Source organism: Chiloscyllium punctatum, chromosome 6 (genome assembly GCF_047496795.1).
Source record: "Chiloscyllium punctatum isolate Juve2018m chromosome 6, sChiPun1.3, whole genome shotgun sequence".
NCBI classification, from domain to species: Eukaryota; Metazoa; Chordata; class Chondrichthyes; order Orectolobiformes; family Hemiscylliidae; genus Chiloscyllium; species Chiloscyllium punctatum.
This window is the reverse complement of record NC_092744.1, coordinates 28,519,123-28,542,636: the sequence shown is the minus strand read 5'-3', so window position 1 is coordinate 28,542,636 and position 23,514 is coordinate 28,519,123. Positions and strand designations below refer to the sequence as shown.

Sequence of the window (23,514 nt, the reverse complement as noted above, 5' to 3'; positions counted from 1 at the left end):
TGAGAGGAGGATGGCCACAGGGACTCCTGCACTGCCTGCCCATACTTACACTAGTATTCCTGGTGGTTGCCCAGTTCTTTTCTTCCTGTATAGCCCTTACTCATCATGTGACTAACTCACTAAACATGCTCTCTCCACAACGTCCTCAGCCCCATGGATGCTTCATAGTGAGTCATCTCCAGCTCCAGCTGCTCCATGCAGCTGAAGTGGGAATTGACATAGGGCATGCTGACATGGGGCACACAGGCACAAGATGACTGCTGAGCCATTAGTTGGTCACTTAGCACACAAGATGGCCATTGAACTATTACATGGAAAAGTATGGAGAGTCACCATGAAAATGGAAGTGTTTCTCATTTCTCACATATTGCAAGAGAAATATCTCTCTCTCTCTCTCTCTCTCTCTCTCTTTCTCTCTCCCCCCTCTATTCCTCACAAATTACAAGCTACAAAAATAAGAACATTACTCTCTGGCTCCTTCCTGGTACTACTCTCTCAGCCCCTAAAGCTGGTTCTTAAGTAGCCAACCTTCTCCCCCTTCTCTTTTGAACCTTAATGTCATATCAGCAGCTTTGCCTCTGGAGTCAATGATGTTTGCTCTGCTCCTCTCCCACTGCAGTTCCAACTGAGCTCGGTCTGGGTCTTGCTCCTCAGATTTTTATCCAGAAGCTCCACTGCTGCTGCTCATCTTCAGATTCACTCCACTCCACTTCTCTTCTGCTGTTGTTCTGACTGAAGTCTAAGTCTGAAGGCAGTTCTTGACTTTATCTCCTCCTTAACCAATCTGATTTGAACCCAAACTCAGGGGTAAGTCAAACCACACAATAAAATTACCTGCCTCAATTCCTTCTCATTTCTCCTCTCACCTCCCAATGAGAATCCTAAACCTTGCTAATGACTTACAAACAACCTTTCACAATTTATTCTCTTCAGTTTGTGAACACTCTCGTTCATCTCTCTTTCACTGATACTAGGCAGAAGAAATATTGTTTGTAATTGTTAAACTGATTGCTGTTCCTCAGGGAAAGGACGTTCATTTCAAAAGCAAAGCTAGTTCCCCGTAACTGTTATTAATATTTATGCACTTAATGAGACCTCTGCCTCTGTCATAAATCTCTGCAGTTCAGAAGGATTCCAGCCCAGCAGCAACTCCAGTTAGCATTCTGCACCTTTTTAAACTCAACATCAGACTCAGATCAACTAAATTTGATGCTAAATAAGGAGCTGGGATTAATTCTGGTGCTGAGTTGATTGAACTGAAGAAATTATATCTCATAGGGCATTATACTGAAAATAAAGACCCACAGAGTGATCACAAAAGCAAATGATGCTTTAAAATGTGGAGTATTATCCAATTTACCTGTCTTTTAGACTTAGGTTGACAGTGTGCATGGATCACACTTTTTACTTAACAAATAAATAGGTTCTAATTACTGATAAACAATTCTGAATAGTTGATATGTAACTCCAGTAGTTAAAATTCCAACCCTCTAATGAACTCCCGAACTATACAAATATACAAACGGATATAAAAAGCTTGGGTATTATGGGTGGCTGAAAAGAACAGGAAAGCAACACACTGGTCCCCATTCACAGGGTTGGACAAAATGATTCTCTTGTTGGTTAAAATTCTGCTTCTTGATTGTCTTTCTTTGAATGCTTTCACTTGGTTTCAGGGGGCACAAGATGGCTGGTTCATATGTATAAAAGTCTTTACTTCTTAGTAACATGTCACAGCTTACAGAAACTACTGAGGCAAAACTGGCTTTCTTCAGGCTTGAGATCTTTTCTATTACAGAAAACAGGGACAGCTCTGGTCCTCAGAGAGATTTAATACTTTCCCCTTATCTCATTCACAGCCGCAAACTATTCAGCTACCTTAGAGCCAACCATATATTGGCGGGCAGGCAGATGGCCTTTTTATTCGGTAAGTGGTCACCAGTTCACAGACTAATTAATTCCTTGTTGCCAGTTGAAACTCCATTTGTAGACACCTTTTGTCTGGAATCTGGTCTTCCAAACTAATTGAACAATCAACTGAGTAAACAGCCCGTACAATGAGTGTCAAAGTGCAGTGATCCTTCAGCATTCCTTGGTCTTTCAAAGAGTTATTTTCCCATTTCAGTCCACAATAAAAATACTGAAAAATAAATACAAGGCTGTTATGTACTGAACCAATGAATGTTATAGCACAAAAGAAGGCCATGCAAACCAGTTTAGCTCAGGTTCCTTAATTACACACTCAATCAAACATGTTGCCTTGATGTCAAAGATAATCACTTTCACTTACCTCTAGATTTCAGCTTTTTTATCTATGTTTGGATTAATGCTGTCATGAAGTCAGGAGCTTGGTGCAACCAGCATCAAATGTGAGTGAGTAGGTTATTGTTGAGCAAGTATCTGTTGTTAGACCTGTTGATGAGCCCTTTGATCACTTTGCTGATTATTGAGAGTAGACTGATAGGATGAAAATTGGTTGGGTTGGATATATCCTGCTTTTCGTGGACAAGACAGACCTGGGCACTTTTCCACACTGCCTGGTAGAAACCAGAGCCATAAGTGTACTGGAATACTTGGCTGTGGGTGAAACCTGTTCTGGAGCAAAAGCCTTCAGTACTTTGCCAGTATTTGTCAGAATGCATAGATTTTGCAGTATCCAATGCTTTTAGCCATTTCTTGATATCATGTGAATTAAATGGAATCGCCTGGCGTCTGCAACTGTAATGCTGGAGACCTTGTGGGAGGCCAAGATTTTTTGTCTACTTAGCACATCTGGCTGAAAATTGAGAGCAAGCTGTTGGATCTGCAAGCTGAGAAGTCCCTGGTTTCTGACAGATTTTATCCTTGGGTCTTAAAAGGAGTGGCTGGTGAGGTAGTTGACACTTTGGTTTTAATTGTGCAAATTTACTTAGGTTCAAATAAAGCTCCATTATTTGGGAAAATAGTGAATGTAAATCTATCCATTTTCATAAAGTCACAGAGTTTCTACAGTAGAGACAGACCATTGCCTTCATTCATTAAGCATTTGTCTATTCCAATCCCATTTCCAGAATTTGGGCTACAGCCTTGTATGCTATGGCATTTCAAGCACTTATCTAAATACATCTTAAATGGCCTGATGCTTCCCACCTCTACCACCCTTTTAGACAGTTGTCCATAACCCTATGGGTGGAAAAATATTTCTCAATTCCCCTCAAACTTCCAGCTCTTTACTTTAAGACTGTCTCCTCCGGTTACTAACTTCTACTAAGGAGGCAGGTTTCTCTTTATCTACATTATCTATGCCACTCAGAACTTTATACACATCAATCACATCCTCCCTCAGTCTTCCCCACTTAAAGGAAACTCTTCTAACCTATCTAGTCTCTTCTAACAGCTGGATTGTTCCAGCCTAGGCAACTTTCTAGTGAATCTCTTTGCATCCTCTCCAGGGCAATCACATCCTTCCTATAATGTGGAAAACAGAACTGCATACAATAATCCAGCTGTGGTGCCAATCTAGCATTCTATACAGCTTCATCATAACCTCCCTGCCCTTACATTCATGCCTTGAATACTTAAGACATAGTTATGTATTCCATCTGCCTTAACCACCTTACCTACCTGCCCTGCTGCTTTCCAGGTTCTATGGACATGCACTTCAAAGTCCCTCTGATCCTCTGTACTCCATAGGGTCCTACATTGATGCGTATGATGCGTTAGTCTTCCCAAAATGCATCATCTCACAGTTATCAAGATTGAAGTCCATTTGCAACTGTTCAGTTCATCTGACCAGCTATTCTATATCATCCAGTAGTCTAAGGCTTTCACCTTGTTAATTACCACCCCACAAATGTTTCATGCCATCTTAAAGTTACTGATCATATCTCCTACATTCACATCTTGATTATTAATGTGTACAACAAACAGCAAGGGATTCAGTAGTGAAATCTATACCACTAGATACAGATTTCCAATCACAAAAAACGATTCTTCAACCATCACACTCTGCTTCCTGCCATGAAGCCAATTTTGGATCAGATTTGCCAAATAGATCCCATGGGCTTTTAGCTTCTTTAGTGGCCAGCCATGTGATGGCTTGTTGAAAACCTTACTCAAGTCTGTGCATGCTACATCGACTTCACTACCCTCATTTAGACATCTAGTCATCTCCTTAAAGCAATCAATCAAATTTGTTGGAAATAATCTTCCTCAACAAAGCCATGCTGACTATGCTTGACTCATCTTTGCTTTTCTAACTGGAGATTAATTCTGTCTTCTGGGTGTTTTTCCAATAGTTTCCATACCACAGATATTAGACTCATTGGCCTGCAGTTCCTTGGTTTAGCCCGACCAGCCACCTTGAATAATGGTACCACAGAGAATGGTACGCATGTGGAATGAGCTGCCAGTGGAAGTGGTTGAGGTGGGTACATTAACAACATTTAAAAGGCATTTAGACAAATACATGGATAGGAAAAGTTTAGAAGGATATGGGCCAAGTGCAGGGAACTGGGGTTAGTGGATGGAAACTTTGGTTAGCATGGATCAGTTTGGGCCAAAGGGCCTATCTCTATGACTCTATTAGGTATCATATCACACCCCTCCTGTGACTAGAAAGGATTTGAATTAATGTCACACCCCCTGCAATTGCCTCCTTTTCCTCCCACAACAGCCTAGGATGCATCTCTATGAATTCTATGTTAGGTGCTAGAGTGCCTGGAATTGTGCTTACATGAGGCTTTTAAAGAAAAGTGCATTGATGTGAATAACTCAGTGCACTGGAAAGACAGGGGTAAAAGAATTGGAGGAGAAAACTAACTGTTGCTTAGCAACAAAATGCCCCATGACACAGGGCGACAGAGACAAAAGCAGTTTCTTTTTAGAAAGAGATTTCATCTGGAAATTTAGGTAGTGCACAAACTTACTCCAGAGAGAACAGGTTTATGGCAGAGAAATAGTTGTTAGCTTAGTAGTGTCCAAAGCAGTTTGGGCTGAAAAGCGATCCTGAAGGCTTAATATCAGGAAGAGAAAACTACAGAAACGGAAAGCTATGGAAAGAGTGTTTAGGAATAAATGTTAAGAAATAAATTGGCTGTGTTAGCAGTTATTTAAGAGCCCTGTGAAGAGATACTAACTAAAGAAGCTTTGCATGAATGCAGATGTTTGCCAGAAAGAAACCCACCAATGCTGTCACAACTGAACACTAAACTTTAAGATGGAACTTGGGTGACCATAGGATGTTGTGAGGTTGAGGGCAGAAGGATCGAATCTTTATTTCTGATATTTCAGGTAAGACTGTGTCAAATACGTGTCAAACTAAATTATGTCTTTTCTTTCTTGTGTGTAACAAACTTTAATTTGGCAGCCTCTTGTAGGTATGCTCAGTCAAAGGAACCAAATGTTAACATTTATGATCTATCAAACCAGGCTTCACTCTGCGATCTGAAGAAGGGTCAATGGATTCTAAATGTTACCACCGCTTTCTCCTCACACATGCTGCCAGTTTCTCCAGCAACTTGTTTTTGTTCAAGATTTCCAGCATCAGCAGTTGCTTGTTTTAATTTATTCTGTGGTCTGACTTGTCCAGTATTACCATCCTCTGCGATCCGAACAGATGCTATGGGTTTGCTGTTTCAGTAGGCCAGAAAGCTCGTTTCCTTTTGGTCCAAGCTAAGCAATTTTACTTTCTTCAGCTTCACACTGAAAGATGATAATCTGACCCTCCAAAGCTGAAAAGGATCTGACTAACCAATAGACACAAACTTGTTTATTGTACTACGTTCGTATTGCTCGATTTTCATTACTATCCTTCTCACAAATCATTTGGGCGGAATCTCTCCCACACTCTCTACGACAAGCATTTGGAACGATATCTATTCTGTGGCTGTATCTTCGTCAGAAACTTCAAGAAAAGCTAAATACTGCAGACACGGGAAATCCTGAGAAACTCAGCTGGTTTGACAGCATTTGTAGAGTCAGAAACAAAATGAAGGTTTCAGGGAAATGTCATAGATTTTCTGTTCCTGATTTCACTTTCTGGTTTTGTTTTTGCAGAAACCTTCTTCACGCACTGTTGCCGAGCAGGTGGGATCGGGAAGCGCCCCGGGGAAATCATTTCGGGAGTGTTTTTTCAGGAGCGTTTTAAAAGCAAATGCAGGTTGCATTCGGACTCAGTCCCGTAGCGGCAGAAACACAATCATTGTTAGCCTGAAGCAGTTTAATCTGAGCATCATCCATGCAGTGAAACATGCCCCGCAAGCATGTTCTCCCCCGGCTCTGTTAGGAATTCTGTAACAATTAAATCCAAGATGAAAGCGAGGGCAGGGGGTGCTTCACCTGGGATCACGGCTGCAACCAGTGACCGGTTTACCAGCCAGTTTTGGGGGTTAACTGCAGCGGGCGAAATCACAGCGACTTGGTATCATTCTTTAACCTCCTCCCTCTCGCGAGCTGCTCAGTCCGCTGCCGGTCACTAACTGATCCTCCCAACATCTCCAGCCCCCCAAAAAACACATTGAACAACCAGTAACCATGTTGTACTGCCACCCTGTTACACTGCTGCTGAGATGCATAGGGACAAACTTACACCAGACTTACACTGGCACCCAGTTACACAGACAATAATTCATATTGACACCGAGTTGGCAGCATGGAGTTAACACTTGCACTGAGTAATATGGCACTAAGATGCACTTTTGTGGAATTGCACAGGGGTTAAGTTATACCGACGCGTTGTTGCACTGGCACTCAGTTACAGTGGCGCATATTACAGCCAGTGATTTAGACTGGGACTTCGGCAGTACCTTTCCTTGACATGTTCCGAGGAAGGGTCGCTTGATCCGAAATGTTAACTCTAATTTCATTCCACAGATGCTGCCAGGCCTGCTGAGCTTTCCCCCAGCAATTTCTAATTTTTTTTGTCTGGAGACTGGTACTTAATTACACAGGCCCAACAAAAGTACCTCCATGCCAGCGAAATATGCTGCATGTATAAATAAATGCAGTGTGCTAGTTTTGTTTTAATTCGCTCAAGAAATGTGGGCATCACTGGCTCAGCCAGTTTATCAAGATTCAACTAGATTATAGTGGTTGTCGAGTTGCATTTCGACTAGACCAGGCAAAATCGGTAGATCTTTCACTAGGGGACATCAGTGAACCAGATGAGTGTTTCATGTCTATTGGCAACAGTTTCATGGATATTATTAAGTCTTAATTCTAGACTTTTATTGAATTCAAATTCTACAATCAGCCATAGTCGGAAAATTAACTGGGTCTCTGAATTACTAGTCCAGTAACAATGCCACATGGCCCATTGCCTCCCCTAAAGACATTTGGTATCATTGTAACTTCGTGCCAATGTGACTCAGTGTCAGTATAATGGAGTAGCAGTGTGCCAGTGAAGTATTACCAGTTCAACTGAGTGGGGCCTAGCTATACTGTTACTACTGGCATAAAGTTTAATTGGCACAACAGCAGCAGTGACACAAACTTAAATGGGCACTATTGCAGATCAGAGCAGAGTTGTATTGGTACCTTTTAAAATTGGCATGAAGCTACACTTGTTTTCTTACATAGGCACAGTTTTATCCTGACACAGAGATACACTGGCACCCAGTTATATTTGCAAGTGTTAAAGTGACATAGATTTGTGTTGGTATTGTGCTTTGTTTGCAGTTTTACACTGGCATAGACACACATTGCCGATATTGACACAGTTATACTGTCATTAAGTTACACTGGCAAAGATTAACATTGGCATCACTTTCTGTTGGCATCAGGTTATACTGGCACAACATCACAATGGCATTGTGCTTTATTGGGATGGACTTTCACAAACACAGTGGCAGTGAGTTATGCTGGCACTAAATTACTCTATCATGGCACTGAATCATGCAAGCAGCAAGTCCACATTGGCACCTTGTTACACTGACACTGAGTTAGACAGGCATCATGTTGCCTTGGTATGGAGTTACACTAGTTGGGTCAGTATAACTATGTCCTAGTATAACTCCCTTCCTGTGTGTCATTGTAATTAAATGCTAGTATAATTCAATGTCAGTATAACTTGGTACTGGTCCAATTCCATACCAGTGCATCAGGGTGGCAAATTAACTCTGCCAGTGTACCTCTGTGGTCATATAACTCATTGTCAATGTGAATTGTTGCCTGTAAAACTCTGTAATAGTGCAACTGGCTGCCTGTGTAACAGTATAACATGCACAAACATAGATTTGCACTTGCATAGAGTTACTTTAACACCAACTTATTATTGGCATTGTGGCAGCAAGTTACATCCACACACTTAGTATTGAATGTGATTACACAGATACAGAATTACACTGGTACACTGTTACTCTGGTGTGTGATACATTAGCATAAAGCTATATTTGTATTATTTTAAGCATACACTGGCATCAAATGAATTCTGCTGGTTTGGAGTAACACAGTGCTGAATTTTACTGGCAACAATTTGTACTGATGCTGGAGTCACATTATCACTGCATTTCACTGGCATGGCATTACATTAATACTGAGCTGCACTGGCTTGACAATACACTGGTACTATGTTACATCAGCAAGGGGTTACAATGACACTGAGTTACCATGGTATTGTGTTACACTGGGACCAAGTTCCACTTCATGAAGTCACATTGTCATCAACTTATTCTGTCACAGAACTGATCTGACACCCAGTACAATGGCACAGAGTTACATTGGCATCACATTACACTAGTCTTGTATTACACTGCCAGTAGGTTACTTTTGCTCTGAAGAGTTACTCTAGTTCAGTGCAAAGTATGAATTATATTGGTTCTAACTGCAAGTTCCACTATCTTAGAAGGAGGTTGGAAAATGGCAGGATGGGACCAAGACAATCTTATTGTGGTACTTAATGAGATTACCAGCAAGTTTTATTGGACATCAAATGGGGAAATTAAGTTAGATTAGATTTCATTGCACATTGTAAAAGCATTACATTTCAGAGGGCACTGAATGATCCTAGAAGCAAATTTGAGCATGTAGTAGATGGAGATGAATCTTTGGTTTATTATGTGAACTATTTTTAAAAAGCTGCCAAGGCTATGCGGTGGGTGATGCAGAATATAAAGTGAAGCATTGGGATTTGATGCTGGAGAGCCAGGTTTATCTGAATAAAAAGGTTTTGAATCCAATTGTCACATTTATTTCAGTATTCCACAGTATAAATGATCAGGAGAAACTTTGATGGCCATTTTTTCACTTGGTAACTACAGTCAGTGGAAATGAATTCCAGCTGTTTTCTTGATTGAGTGTGGATTCAAACAATGGCTCCTGCATGGGTATTATTCTGATGTCTCTGAAGTCAAACCTGAACTCATAATCTTTGATGGTATCAAGAAAAGTGTGAAACATCAAACCACACAATCACACTAAAAACAATGAACTAGTTACAGATTAAAATATTGGAACATTGCAATACATCTCGAGTAGAGAACCACATTTCAGAGATTAAATTTGGGAGAGTACCATTGGGAGTTGGTGTGTGTAATAAATCTCCAATTGTATCCAATTATACAGGAAATGACATTGAATGGTGCCAAACCTTAACCAGCTCAACATATTTATTTCATCTTCCAAGTTCTTATTGAGTGGCAGAGTTTGGTCTAAGGACTGAATGGCCCACTCCTGTTCCTATTTCTTAGAATCTCGGTAAAAAAACAAAATCCAGAGTACAATTTGACTTGTTTTCCACAGTTTGGATCTGGACTAATGTAAAAAGAATGAATTTTACAACTAATGTCATAACTTGGTGATTTTGGTCCTATTGACTGAACTGCCTCATGTTTACTTAGTCACAAATTGAAGATGTTAGGGTTGCAGGTGGCAATAGAATAATGTAATTTTTGTTGGGTGTATTTGTTTTTATTCAACAATTGGATATTGCTCATCCAAAACAAAGGGTACTGTTCACTTGCAAAGAAGACTGCCATCATTGAGTTCAGACTAGAATCCTATCTCCTACTGGGTGCTCAGCTGACAACAATTTGCATTCTTTCAGTATTAAATGATTGAAGAAAATTTTGAAGAAATGTAAGAACAAAATCAATCGATAGTTAGAGAGGAAGTACCAGAATTGTGATTAGATCTTACAGGAGAATTGAGGAGTTAACAGCAATACATTTAAAGACATATTGTCTGCCTATGATTCATTTACCTGCTGGATCCTTGGAGAGTGTTAGCAAGATATCTTCGTGTTCACTTCCTGATAAAGATTTTACAAACTTTCTTCTTTGTCTCTAACACACATGACCTGGACTTCATTATGATTGTGAATGGAGGTTTTCATGTTATTTCATTCGAATCCTTTTACTACCTCCTTATGCACTGATATTCTTCACTAGGTATAACAGGACAACATTGTTTTGCTTTGATCAGCTGGCTCTGATCAGTGCTTTGCTCTGACAGATAACTTGCTGTTCCAGCTTGAAGAATTTTGTGTATGTTTTTGAAATGAGATTGCTGCTATTCGCAAGTCATAGAGATGTACAGCATAGAAACAGACCCTTCAGTCCAACTCGTCCATGCCGACCAGATTTGCCAACCCAATCTAGTCCCATCTGCCAGCACATGGCCCATATCCCTCCAAACCCATCCTATTCATATACCCATCCAGGTGCCTTTTAAATGTTGCAATTGTACTCGCCTTCACCACTTCCTCTGACAGCTCATTCCATACACGTACCAGCCTCTGAGTGCAAATGTTGCCTCTTAGGTCTCTTTTATATCTTTCCAATCGCACCATAAGCCTATGCCCTCTAGTTCTAGACTCCCCAGGGAAAAGACTTTGTCTTTTTCTCCTATCCATGTCCCCCATTATTTTATAAACCTTTATCGGGTCACTCCTCAGCCTCCAAAGCTCCAGGGAAAACAGCCCTAGCCTAGTCAACCTCTCCCTATAGCTCAAATTCTCCAACCCTGGCAATATCCTTCTAAGTCTTTTCTGAACCTCCTTCAAGCTTCACAACATCTTTCTCATAGGAAGGAGACCAGAACTGCATGCAATATTCCAAATGTCCCCAACCAATGTCCTGTACAGCCATAACATGACCTCCCAACTCCCGAACTCAGTAATCTGACCAATAAAGGAAAGCATGCCAAACACCTTCTTCACTATCCAATCTACCTGTGACTCCACTTTCAAGGAGCTATGAACCTGTACTCCAAGGTCTCTTTGTTCAGCAACACTTCGTCGGATCTTACCATTAATGTATAAGTCCTGCAAAGATTTGCTTTCCCAAAATTCAGTGCATCACATTTATCTAAATTAAACTCCATCTGCCACTTCTCAGCCCATTGGCCCATCTGATCAAGATCCCATTGTAATCTGAGGTAGCCTTCTTTGCTGTCCACTCCACCTCCAATTTTGGTGTCATCAGCAAACTTACTAACTGTACTTCTTATGCTTACATCCAAATCATTTATATAAATGATGAAAAATAGTTGACCCAACACCAATCCTTGTGGCACTCCATTGGTCACAGACCTCCAGTCTGAAAAACAACCCTCCACCACCACCCTCTGTCTCCTATATCTTTGAGCCAGTTCTGTATCTAAATGGTAGTTCTCCCTTTATTCCATGAGATCTAACCTTGTTGAACGCCTTACTAAAGTCCATATAGATCACATCTACCACTCTGCCCTCATCAATCCTCTTTGTTACTTCTTCAAAAAACTGAATCAAGTTTGTGAGACATGATTTCCCATGCACAAAGCCATGTTGACTATCCCTAATCAGTCCTTGCCTTTCCAAATACATGTACATCCTGTCCCTCAGGATTCCTTCCAATAACTTGCCCACCATCGAGGTCAGGCTCACTGGTCTATAGTTCCCTGGCTTGTCCTTAGCACCCTTCTCAAAAAGTGGCACCACGTTAGCCAACCTCCAGTCTTCTGGCACCTCACTTGTGACTATGGATGATACAAATATCTCAGTAAGAGGCCCAGCAATCACTTCTCTAGCTTCCCACAGAGTTCTAGGGTACACCTAATCAGGAAATGGGGATTTATTCACTTTTATGTGTTTCATGACATCCAGCACTTCCTCCTCTGTAATATGGACATTTTTCAAGATGTCACTATCTATTTTCCTACATCCTATATTTTCCATGTCTTTTTCCACAGTAAATACTGATGCAAAATACTGGTTAAGTATCTGCCCCATATCCTGCGGCTCCACACAAAGGCCACATTGCTGATCTTTGAGGGGCCCTATTCTCTCCTGATTTACCCTTTTGTCCTTATCCTTCCTGTTATTCAGTGATGGGATGTGGGTGTCACTGACCAGTGTCAACAATCCATCCCTAATCATTCTGGAGAAAGTTGTGGTGAGCTGCCATTTTCAACTGCAGCAGTTCTTGGGAGGTTATGGAAACAGAGAGTAGTAGTGGAAGGGAATTTCTCAAAATGGAGAACTGTGACCATTGGTGTTCCACAGGGATCTGTGTTGGGACCACTGTTATTTGTGATATGCATAACTGATTTGGAGGAAGGTATAAGTGGTCTGATTAGTACGTTTCCAGAAGACACTAAGATTGGTGGAGTAGCAGATAGTGAAGGGGGCTGACAGAGAGTACAGCAGAATGTAGATAGATTGGAGAGTTGGAGTGGACAAATAACAGATGGAGTTCAATCCAGACAACTGCAAGGTAATGCATTTTGGAAGATCCAATTCAAGTGTGAACTATACAGTAAGGAGAAAAGTCCTAGAGAAAATTGATGTACAGAGCCATCTGCGTGCTCAGGTCCATTGTACCCTGAAATTGGCAACACAGGTCAATAAAGCATACGGCATGCTTTCCTTCATTGGATGGGGTATTGAGTACAAGAGTTGACAGTCATGTTGTAGTTGTATAAGACTTTGGTTTGGCCACATTTAGAACACTTCATACAGTTCTGGTCACTACATTACCAAATAAATGTGGATGTTTTCGAGAGAGTGCAGTGGAGGTTCACCATGATGTTGTCTGGTATGGAGGGTGCTAGCTATGAAGAGAAGTAGAGTCAATTAAGATTATTCTGATTAGAAAGGAGGGAGGTTGAGGGGGGACCTGATTTATGTCTACAGAATAATGAGAGGTATACACAGGGTGGATAGCAAGAATTATTTTTCTCAGAGTGGGGGACTTGAGAGGGGACACGTTTAGAGGAGATATGCGTGGAAAGTTATTTACGCAGAGGGTGATGGGTGCCTGGAATGTGCTGTCAGCGAAAGTGGTAGAGGGCATGATAACATTATTTAAGATCTATCTAGACAGATACATAAATGGGCAGGGAGCAGAGGGATACAGATCCTTCGAAAATAGGTAACAGGTTTAGACAAAGGATCTGGATCGCGCAGGCTTGGAGGGCCGAACGGCCTGTTCCTGTGCTGTAATTTCCTTTGTTCTTTGTTCTTTCCTTGTTATGTCATCCACACTGCTGTTGGAAGGAGGCTCCTGGTATTTGACCCAGCAACAATATGTCTCCAAGTCAGAATGGTGAGTAACTTGGAGAGGAACGTGAGGGTGATGGCATTCCCACAATTCTTCCAGATCCGACTGAGCCATTTTGTCTCCTGGTTAAATGATTGTGGAAGACGGGAAGTGTGCTCGAGCACGAAGATTTACAATTCTTCTGACATTAATGGCCGACAGTGTATCATTGTCAGTGGTGATCTAGCGTCAGATTGTAGATACTTGCCATGCCGATGTCATGCACCATGAAGGATTGTTACAGAAAACGCCTTTCGTTCTTAAAGAGTGTGTGCTTCTCTCCCCCCCCCCCCCCCCCCCCCTCAACCTTCACCACCACCACCAGTAGGTTGTTGGTTTCATTAAGGTGGTTCGGTCCTGATGCCTGTCCTGCGGCTCTGGTCCCATGTAGTTTATAAGAAAACACACAAAGACCTGGAGCAGAATCCCCCTCATATAGAGAAGGCTGACTGTCACTGCCGCTTGGACACGGGGCAACTTAACACAAACCAGATTCCGGGCATGAGACTCAAAGCGATTCCCACCAGCTGCTGGTGGCATTGTTCTAACTGTGGAAGTTTAATTCCGCGCTGTGTGCCTTCCCGGGTCGACTGGGGCTTGGGATAACCTGATTTGTTTCCTCTCGTTCAGATATTTTGCCAACAACTCCCACCACACAAAACAAGAACAACGTAGTCCACTTTCAAACAGAAAATTTTATTTCACTGAGAAAGAGCCTCATTAATCAGAGCAATCCTACCTACTCACAATGAGGACTGGTCTGCTACTGGACAAAAGCTAAAACTCTTCTGTCAGATAAATCAAATCAAATCATCGATTACATTATTTAGTTTACAGTTCTGGTGCTGCCACATCTGACCGTGTGTGATTGAGATGAAGCAGTAGCCCGCGGGTTGTTCTGGAGTGTCAGCGAGTTAACAGGCTGTGAAGGTTTTCCAGAAGAAGTTTTTGCAGCCCGCCTTCCGTTCCCTCTGGGGCGAATTGGCGTTGGCGGATCGCTCCAACTCAACCCGGATCTCATCCTGTTTCGCCATCCCCGGCAAATCCTCCGCTTCCAAGGCTTCGTTCTCGGCGTTTGCCAGCTCCGAGAGCAGTTGGACGAGATTGTATTTGATCAGCTCCTACATTAAGAAAAGGAAATAATTAGGGCAGAGAAATTCTCTCAGTTGGCGCTGGTGAAAGTGCCAGTTGCTGGATTTGAAAGTGTAGCTTGGCGAGTGTTTACAACAAACCCATCAGTCCCTGTGTGCTACTGCGTGAAATTATCCTCATTTCCCATTTCTGGACTCCAACGGGTAGTGAAACCCCCAATCGACAATTAATTCACAATGCAACAAATACATTGTGCAGCTCCCTTCGTATCCCGTGTGGATGCTTCAGGAGCTGAGTTAATCATGGTGGGCCGGTCTCTGGAAAGAGAGAGGAAGCCCCGGATGAGACGGTATCGTAGTGCTTAGGATTTATTGAGAGGCAGATACAGTGGAGAAAGAGGAGAGAATCACAGCGCGTTTATCTTTCCCGCAATTCTGGTGAATCTATGCTCTGTGCTTTCCGTTAATAAACGCAGCGTCTAAACCTGCAAGGTTAACATCACTTACATCAACATTTCTACCAACCAAGGTAACTTTGCTGCTGGTTTGATTCAATTTAGATGAGCGATTGGAGGTTGGTCAGAGAATTATCAATTCAATCCGAGGGAATGAGCCTGGATCGAAGATGGAGAGGGCAGGTTCCTGAAAACTGCAGAAAGTTACACGCCGTTTGTTTCCAGTCTGATCAGAGTGGCGAGATCAACTGGAGAGAGGGAGAGGACTGTCTCCGTGGACCTGGGCAGCTCGGTAATCTCTCTCGGTCGAAACAAGAACGCTCAAAGCGGTTTATAAACCCGAGAGATCTGTGGAACTCACGCATCCTTATTATCATTTGATGGGCATTAGATCTGTCTAACCAGGTTAGATTCATCAATAATTCATTTCCCCTTATTCGTCTCTATTTAAGTTAAACAGCTTGACCATATTATCCACTTTATTACAGGGGGGTTTCCCTTGGCTGGGCTCTTACCGCTTTACTCCGGGGCCCTGCAGCAGCCATGGATGTCTGAAGGAGTTCGCGATACCTGTCGGCTGTGGGAGCGGCACCCGCACTCAGCACTGCCAGGGCGATGGAGAGAAGGACGAGGGCGCACTGAACTCGGCTGCACCACATCACTGCACAAAGCGAGGCACCTCGCAAAGAGAAGGAAGGAAGAAAAGAAATAAGAGGTTCAAGCGTTTACAACGTTTGAAAGTTGGCGGAGTTTCAGCACTAGCACAATGGACAGCTCCGCTCCGACTGACTCCTGGATGCTGCAGCTCCTTTTAAAGGCGCTCTCCCAACCTGAGCACACGTCAGGAGGACGGCTCCCAAGAGATTTACTCGCATTTACGCACAACCCAGTCACATCATCCAACCAAATAATTACCAAGCTGACGAAGATTGAGATAACGGCCAAGGACTCTCAATGTGGACACCTTATCGCGTTCTGACAGTTGGTCCTGTGATTGGATGTTAGGCCATGTCCATCACGAATGAATGCAGTCAATTCAGTCAAGTGTTGAATTGTTCAATTTTTCGGGAACTTCATGATTTGAGTTCCGCTGTTGACATTTTCATCCTGCGACACCCTTGAGGGACCTCGGACTTTTTGGTGTCATGGTACATGGATGGTTCTTTGAGTAGAAAACCCATCCTGTATCTTCGCTACCAATCACGGCGTTATTATCACTTAACAAAACAAAGAACTGCGGATGCTGGAGATCAGAAACATGATTCTGAAGAACGGTCACTGGAACCGAAACGTTCACTATCCTTTCTCTCCACAGATGCTGCAAGACTGCTGAGTTTTTTTACAGCAATTTCTATTTTTTGTCACCATGTTCTTATTGCGGGTCTTTTTCTAGATGCGAGGATGAATTTAATTTGACCAGTCCTTTTGATGTTTGTGAGGGGGGGTCTGAAATGAGTTTCTGGGCGGTGTGGTTTCCACTGATAACTCGATCTTGTCCAAAGGCGGGAGAGACCATGTGCCCATTCGGAAAAGTGAGCACATTTCTCAAACACGAATATTCTTATCAAACACATTCTCTGACCAGAATCTTGGGGAGTGCTAGATGATCCCTTATAGAAATGAATGATTAAGAGATGGAAATGTGTAGAATACTGAAGGATGTTTCCTCTTATGAGGAAGACTATAATTTTAGGAAACAGTTTAAGAATGAAGTCACCATTTTAAGTCCGAGCTGGGAGATGTCAGAGGGTCGTTAGTCCTTGAACATCTTTTCCTCTGAAAGTAGCACAAGCTACGCCATTGAAATGAATCAAGGCAGAATTCGATCGGTTTCTGATAGGCAAGGCAGTCAAAAGCTGTGACGAGAAAGCAAAGTGGAAGTGGTCCACAATCAATTCAGGCTGAATTTTAAGAAATTGATATCAGAGGAGAAAGGCACAATAGCTGATTCCAGCTCCTTAAGTATTTGTTGCTGCATCGGATTGTGTGAGATCATGAAGGCAGAGAGGACATGCGGTACAGTCAAGGATTGTTTCGTGGAGAGAGGTGCGCTAGTTTCCAAATAATTGTGTGGTATTTTGTGGATTTATCTCCGTGTTTTATGTGTGCTTTAACAATCCCGTTCTGATACTTCTTTACTCAAAACTAGCACCAAACCCAGTGGACGCTAGGTTTAACTTTGTTTTTACACTGAATTAATGGTTAGTTGAAATTTGCAACCTGCAAATTTCTTCATAATTTTAATGATATCATCTTCCCTGATCGCTTCAAACGATATCAAATATCCGAATATCTGCGCGAACGGAAGTACACTGAACAGCAGACAGTACTAGGGCTGAGTATTAAATATACCATTTTTCAGGGAAATACCTGCTTATTTTCAAGTCAGGCAGCTTAACGGCTAAACGTTTATCGGAGAATTCAAATCAGGGAAACAAACAATCCAGACTTGAACATGATTAAAAAGAGTGGCATTTTCTGTCTGTCTCTGTCACTCTGCCTGCGACTCCATCTCTCTGCCTGTCTCCCTGTCTGTCTCGGTCTCTGTCTGCTTCTGTTGCCGTCTGTTCAATCCTCTGTCTTCTCGAAGCTCGGTCAAATTTCGTTCATCTTTTGGATTTTCATTTTGTAATTTCAGAACTAAGAACCAACAATGTTTGAGTTCTATCTAAGCTGCATTTAAATCTTCCACAAAAACCCTATCGAGCGACAAATGGCAAGTGCTCTGTTTCTACAGATACTGACTGACTTCCTGATGATTTCTAGCATGTCCTGATTTTATTTCACATTCCCAGCATCTACAGTTTGAGTTTTGGATGAAGTCTGTAATGATTGGAAAGGTATGGAAGGAAATGCAATTTACTGAGATTATCTTAATTTCTAGATTTTACTATGCAACCCGGCAGTAGAAATGAAATGGAATGATGCAGGATAATGAATACTCACCAGGCATCAGAAAGATCTGAGATCGATCCCGTGCCTGTCTTTGAATGCCTTATTCACGAAAGTCCGAACGACTGGAAATTATGTTACTTGAAATCCATGTCCCTGCAGTGCACTGAGAGAGTAATAAGGTTTTCAATCAGCGTAGAATAGAATCATACAATCATAGGATTTTAAGTACAGCAGGAAGGCATTCGATCCATCGTGCCTTTCCCACCGGTACCGAAAAAGCTACCCAGCTAGTTCCATTCTCCAACTCTCTCTCCTTAACCCTCCAAACCAGCACTTTCAAATATATATCACTTTTTCTTCTGAGATCTCCTATAGAATCCATTCCCCCAGGCATTGCATTCCAAATTATAATAGCTGTCTGAGTAAAGGCGTTTTTCCTCATCTCACTCCTAGTTTTCTTGGTGACCATCTTGAAATTGTGACCCCTAGTTACTGACATAACAGCTAGTGTGAACAGAATATACTTCTCTCCCCTGTCAAAACGTTCAGAACTTCGCACACCCCAATAAGGCCACTTCTTAATCTTCTCTACTCCAAGGAGAATATGCCCAATTTCTGAAATCTTTCCTTGTATCTAAAATCGCTGAAATCTGATATTGTTCTAGTAAATCTCGTTTGCATTCTATCCAGGGCTCTAACATTCTTCCTTAAATAACATGCCCAGAACTGTAAATAATACTCCAAACGTGGTGTGAACGATTATTTGTAGAAATTTGACTTCACTTCCTTGCATTTAAACTCTACGCCTCTATTTATAAGCCTAAGGATTCTATAAGCCTTCTTAAAAGCTGTTTCAACTTTCCTGGTGACTTTTAGATAATTATGTATACAAACCCTGAAGTCCCACTGCTGCTACACACCCCTCAAGTTCTACCACTTACCCTGCATTATTTCTCAGTATTTCTTCTATTCAAACGCAATGCCACATATTTCTCTGGATTGAAGTTCATCTGCCAAATATCTGTCCATTTGACCAACTTGTCAACGTTCCTTTGAAGTTACTCAGCATTGTCCTCACAATTCACTTTTCTCCCTTAGTACTTTTGTTTATCCTTTTCCAATTTAATATTAAACATTATCATATTATCATTGCTGTTTCCCAAATGTTCCACTCTCTGATATTCACTACTTGACCTATCTCATTCCCTTCTGCAAATTTAATGATTTTTGCCCTCAATACCCAACTCCAAATCATGTACATAAATTTAAAAAATGAATCCCAACAATTCACTTTTCTCCTGCAGTCTGCTGGGACTAATCCTACATTCAGAAAGGCCTGGAAAATGTCTGTCAATGGCTCTGCAATTTGCTCACCTACATCTTTCAGAATTCAATCTGTGTCTGGTGACTTCTCTATCTGGTGTGCTGCCAGTCTTTCTTTTTAGCTCCTCTTCTTTATCTGTCCCATATTTTCAACTAAGCAATTGTCACCATTTTCTAATTAGGTAAGGACAGAAGTAAAGCTCTCATTTAGTACCTCCCTATTCCTCTTGCTTCAATTGAACCTGCAACAGTCAACTTCTAATCACCAAAAATCAGCTCTTTTCCAGTCTTGAAACTTAACCCTTGACTGATGTTTTGTTTATCCTTTTCCAATTTAATATTAAACATTATCATATTATCATTGCTGTTTCCCAAATGTTCCACTCTCTGATATTCACTACTTGACCTATCTCATTCCCTTGGACCTGATCCAGTACACGTCCCTCTCTGGTGCAAGTGGAAATGTACTGGACGTTTTTCTCCACATGTTGCAGGAATTTCTTCCCTTCCATCCCCCACTCTCTACCTTTTTCCACGTCTACACTCGGGTAATTGAAATCACCAACTATCACAACCCTGCTTGAACTGCAAATTTCCTTAATATGCCTAACAAATGATCTCTTCTATTTCCTCTCCACTATTTGGAGGTCTATAATAAATAACCATCAAGGTCACTACTCCCTTTCTGTTTCTCATCTCCTGCCATAGATTCAAATTCAGGAACTGTATCTCACTCAAGGCTAATGATATTATCTTTGACCAAGTTTGCTATACGTCTTCCCTTTTTCATCACCTGATTTTTACTCAAAAACTTATAACCCAGGATATAAGATATCCAGTCTTTTCAGTCATATTCCCTTTCTTCCAGTTCCCAACTTTTGTTCAGTATATTATGTGCATTTACATATATGCTATTTAAATCTGCCTTTATCTTCTTCTTGCCCTTTGGAAAGTGACCATTTCTTTGTTCTTTGTCAACAATCAAGTCTTCCCTCACTTCCTTTTCCCCATTATCCACTCCTCTCTTTTACCTTTTTCTCATACTGCTGAAATTAGGCCCAGCAGTTAACCAACCTCTTTGCCTTACACATTTAAACCCACCCCAATACAGTACATAATTTACTTTCTCAGCCAACAGATTGGTTTGCTTTTCTGTTCAAATGAAGCCCATTGTTTCTGACAGCTCTCTCCTTTTCCAAAGTGATCCCAGTGCCCCATAACTCTAAGCCCCTCCATTCTACACCATTCCTCAAACATTCAATATACCTCCCTGATCTAGCATTTACTAAATGGTGAAGTGCGTGGCACAGATAATATTTTTGAGATTACTACTCCAGAGGTCCTACATTTCAACTTACTCCCTAACTCCTGAACCAGATCCTGCACTTCATCCAATCTTTGTCCCACATGAACCACAGCCTCTGATTGTTCACACTCCCTTTCCAGAAGTTTAACCAGCGGTTCCGTTGCACCCCAAATCTTTGCACGCATGAGACAAATGACCATATGGGATTCATGATCTGTCCCTCACATATTGAGTCACCCACGGGCTAACATCTTTCTAATTTGCTTGCTATCTCCTTATTTTCCCAGATTAGCCTCAAGCAGTATGGTACTGTGATTCTCCCTCAAGGCCTGAGTCAATCATGTTTCTCATTAAATAGGCACCTAAAATTTCTCACCTGATAGACAGCTCCAAGGAGTCCTGGATTTTGTAGACCTTCTGTCTCTTTTTATTTTAATGATTTGTCACTCACAGACGTGCCATCTCTGCAGTCATCATTGCCTGTCTATCATGATGTGGAGTGACCACACCCCTTCTTGTACATAGTTCAGTAAGGAAAGTTACTACTCCAAGCCAGCCACATGTTATTCAAGAACTGCTGCCTTGTGGCCCTTCTCACAGATGTGATTGGTCTAGATGCCTTGTAGATCCAAAACTTCAGTCTAACCATATCACAGGCATTCCCAGAGTCCCTGCCATCATTATTAACATGGTTCTTTTCACCCAGGTTTTCTGAGCTCCCCTTCTCGTTTGTGGTGGGACGGCTGACTTCTCTGTGAGTTCTCCTTTGTTGCTGCTCACTCTTCGATTCTATTGGATGTTTTTCCTCCTGAGACCAGCAGATCCTCCATGATCTCCTTCCTACATTTGATGAATGAGCCGGCGTCTCTCAGAAACCTCCTCAGTTGCATCTACGGCCACTTTCTGTTGAATATTGTTCCTCCTGTTGAGCACTGGGTCCTCCACAATTCCTAATCAGTTGTACTGAATGAGTTGACCTCTCCCAGGGTCCACCTCAGTAATTTCTCATTGCCCGCTCTCTATAATGTAACTGCTAAAAAGCTGCTAGCTGGAACAGATAGGTGACTTGGAATATGAAGTTGGCCATGAGAGTTTGACAATGAGAAGATATTAAATAAGCCATCTAAAGTCTTTTGCTTTGGATGAAAGAAGTTTGAATCCAATTGTCAGGTTTATTTCAATATACCAAAGAGTGATTTTGTCATGGTAGACTTTAACACCACTGTCTAATTTGGTAACGAGTTCAGGGGAACTGAATTCCAGCCATTTTCCCAAATGTGTTTGGATCCAAACAGCAACCATGGTATTCTTCTGAAGCCTCTAAGATCAAGTTTGAACTGACAATCTTTGACGTTATCAGTCAAAGTGCTAGTTTTTGAGTCACACAAGCAGGCACACTGAAAACAAGGGTTAAATATTGGAACAATGCAATTTATCGCGAGTAGATGACCACATTCCAAACGTTAAAGTTGGGAGAGCACCATTTCTTAGCTGGGAAATGGGGTGGGCGATGTTGGGGATTCGTTGATTTATGAATCACGCATATCCAATTAGATATGAATTAGCATTGAATGGAGGCGAACTCAGCCAGCTCGGCAGTTTTTTTTAAAATCGACCACCATCTTAGTGAATGGCAGAACAGGCTCGAAATGCCGAATGGCACACTCCTGCTCCTATTTCTTATGATCTTAGGTGTGTGTGTGTGTGGCGGGGGGGGGGGGGGAAGGAGATCCCCAGAGTAGCAAAAGGTTTACTTTGCACAGTTTGAATCTGAATTATTGTGAAAAAGAATGCATTTCGCATCCAATTGGTTGCTCAGTCGATAACAATTTGCATTCTTCTCTCCGTTAAATCAGATTAGGAAAATGTGTGTAAAGAATTAATAGTTAGAAAGGTCGGGAATTGAGGTTAGAACACACAGCAGAATTGAGGAAACAGCAGCAATACATTTAAGACTGACCGTTGTCCATGATTTATTCACCTGCTGGAACCTCGGAGAGTCTCAGCAACATATCCTGACGCTGACCTCTTGATAAAGATTTTGCAAACTTTCAGCTTTCTCTCTAACACTCATCGTGGTTTGTGAATGGTGATTTTCGTGTCATTTCATTCAAATCCTCTTACTCCCTCCTTATGCACTTTAATGCATATAATAGGACAATAGCGCTTTGCTCTGATAATTTGGCTTCCCAAATGTTTTGCTCTGATAAATATCTCAATGTTATAGCATGAATAATTTTTTGTCTCTTTTCTAAGTGAGATTGCTGCTATTCCCAGGATCTTTTACTGTTATTCAGTGATGGGACGTGGGTGTCACTAGCCGGCCCAACATTTATAACCCATCCCTAATTATTCAGGAGAAGCTGTGGTGAGCGGCCATTTTCATTTGCAGCCGTTCCTGGGAGGTTAGGGCACTCACAGTGCCGTTGGAAGGAAGTTCCTGGAGTTTGGTTTAACAAGAGTGGAGGGACTACAATATATCTCCAAATCAAGATGGAAATAACTTGGATAAAAACCTATGGCCGATTGCATTCTCACAATTCCGCCACAGTCGACTGAACCAGATTGTCTCCTGGATGGATTATTGTGGAAGACTGAGAGGTATGCTCGATCACGAGGTTACACATTGTGGTTCACAGTGTATCATTGACAGTTAGTCTGTACACACCATGCATCATGAAGGATTGCTAAACAGAATGCTTTGCCTTCTGAAGGTGTGCGTGGCTGTCCCTCCTCGCAGTGGTGTCGGAATCAGAATACGTTCTATTCCCCCGCTTCCCTTAAAGCTTCTTCCTGTCTCTGCACAACAGATTAAACACTGATTTGTTGGTTAAAGTATGGGGCGAGTTATTGTTTGATGCGAAATTTCCTGGACTCAGGAATGTAAAGTTGTGCATTCCCGAAGACAAGGATCCCACTTTCAACATCTCGCATTGTCCCGGATGGGTCTG

General features: G+C 41.8%; 1 protein-coding gene across 1 annotated transcript; it reads right to left on the bottom strand.

Moving 5' to 3' along the window:
- Positions 1-14,168: 14,168 nt before the first annotated feature.
- On the bottom strand, positions 14,169-15,836 carry LOC140478482 (somatostatin-1-like). The gene is made up of 2 exons (XM_072571742.1): positions 15,555-15,836; positions 14,169-14,614 (listed from the first exon to the last, which is right to left on the bottom strand). Exons 1-2 carry the CDS (start codon positions 15,696-15,698, stop codon positions 14,408-14,410), a joined length of 351 nt encoding a protein of 116 aa, XP_072427843.1. The 5' UTR covers positions 15,699-15,836; the 3' UTR covers positions 14,169-14,407.
- Between the last annotated feature and the right edge of the window lie 7,678 nt (positions 15,837-23,514).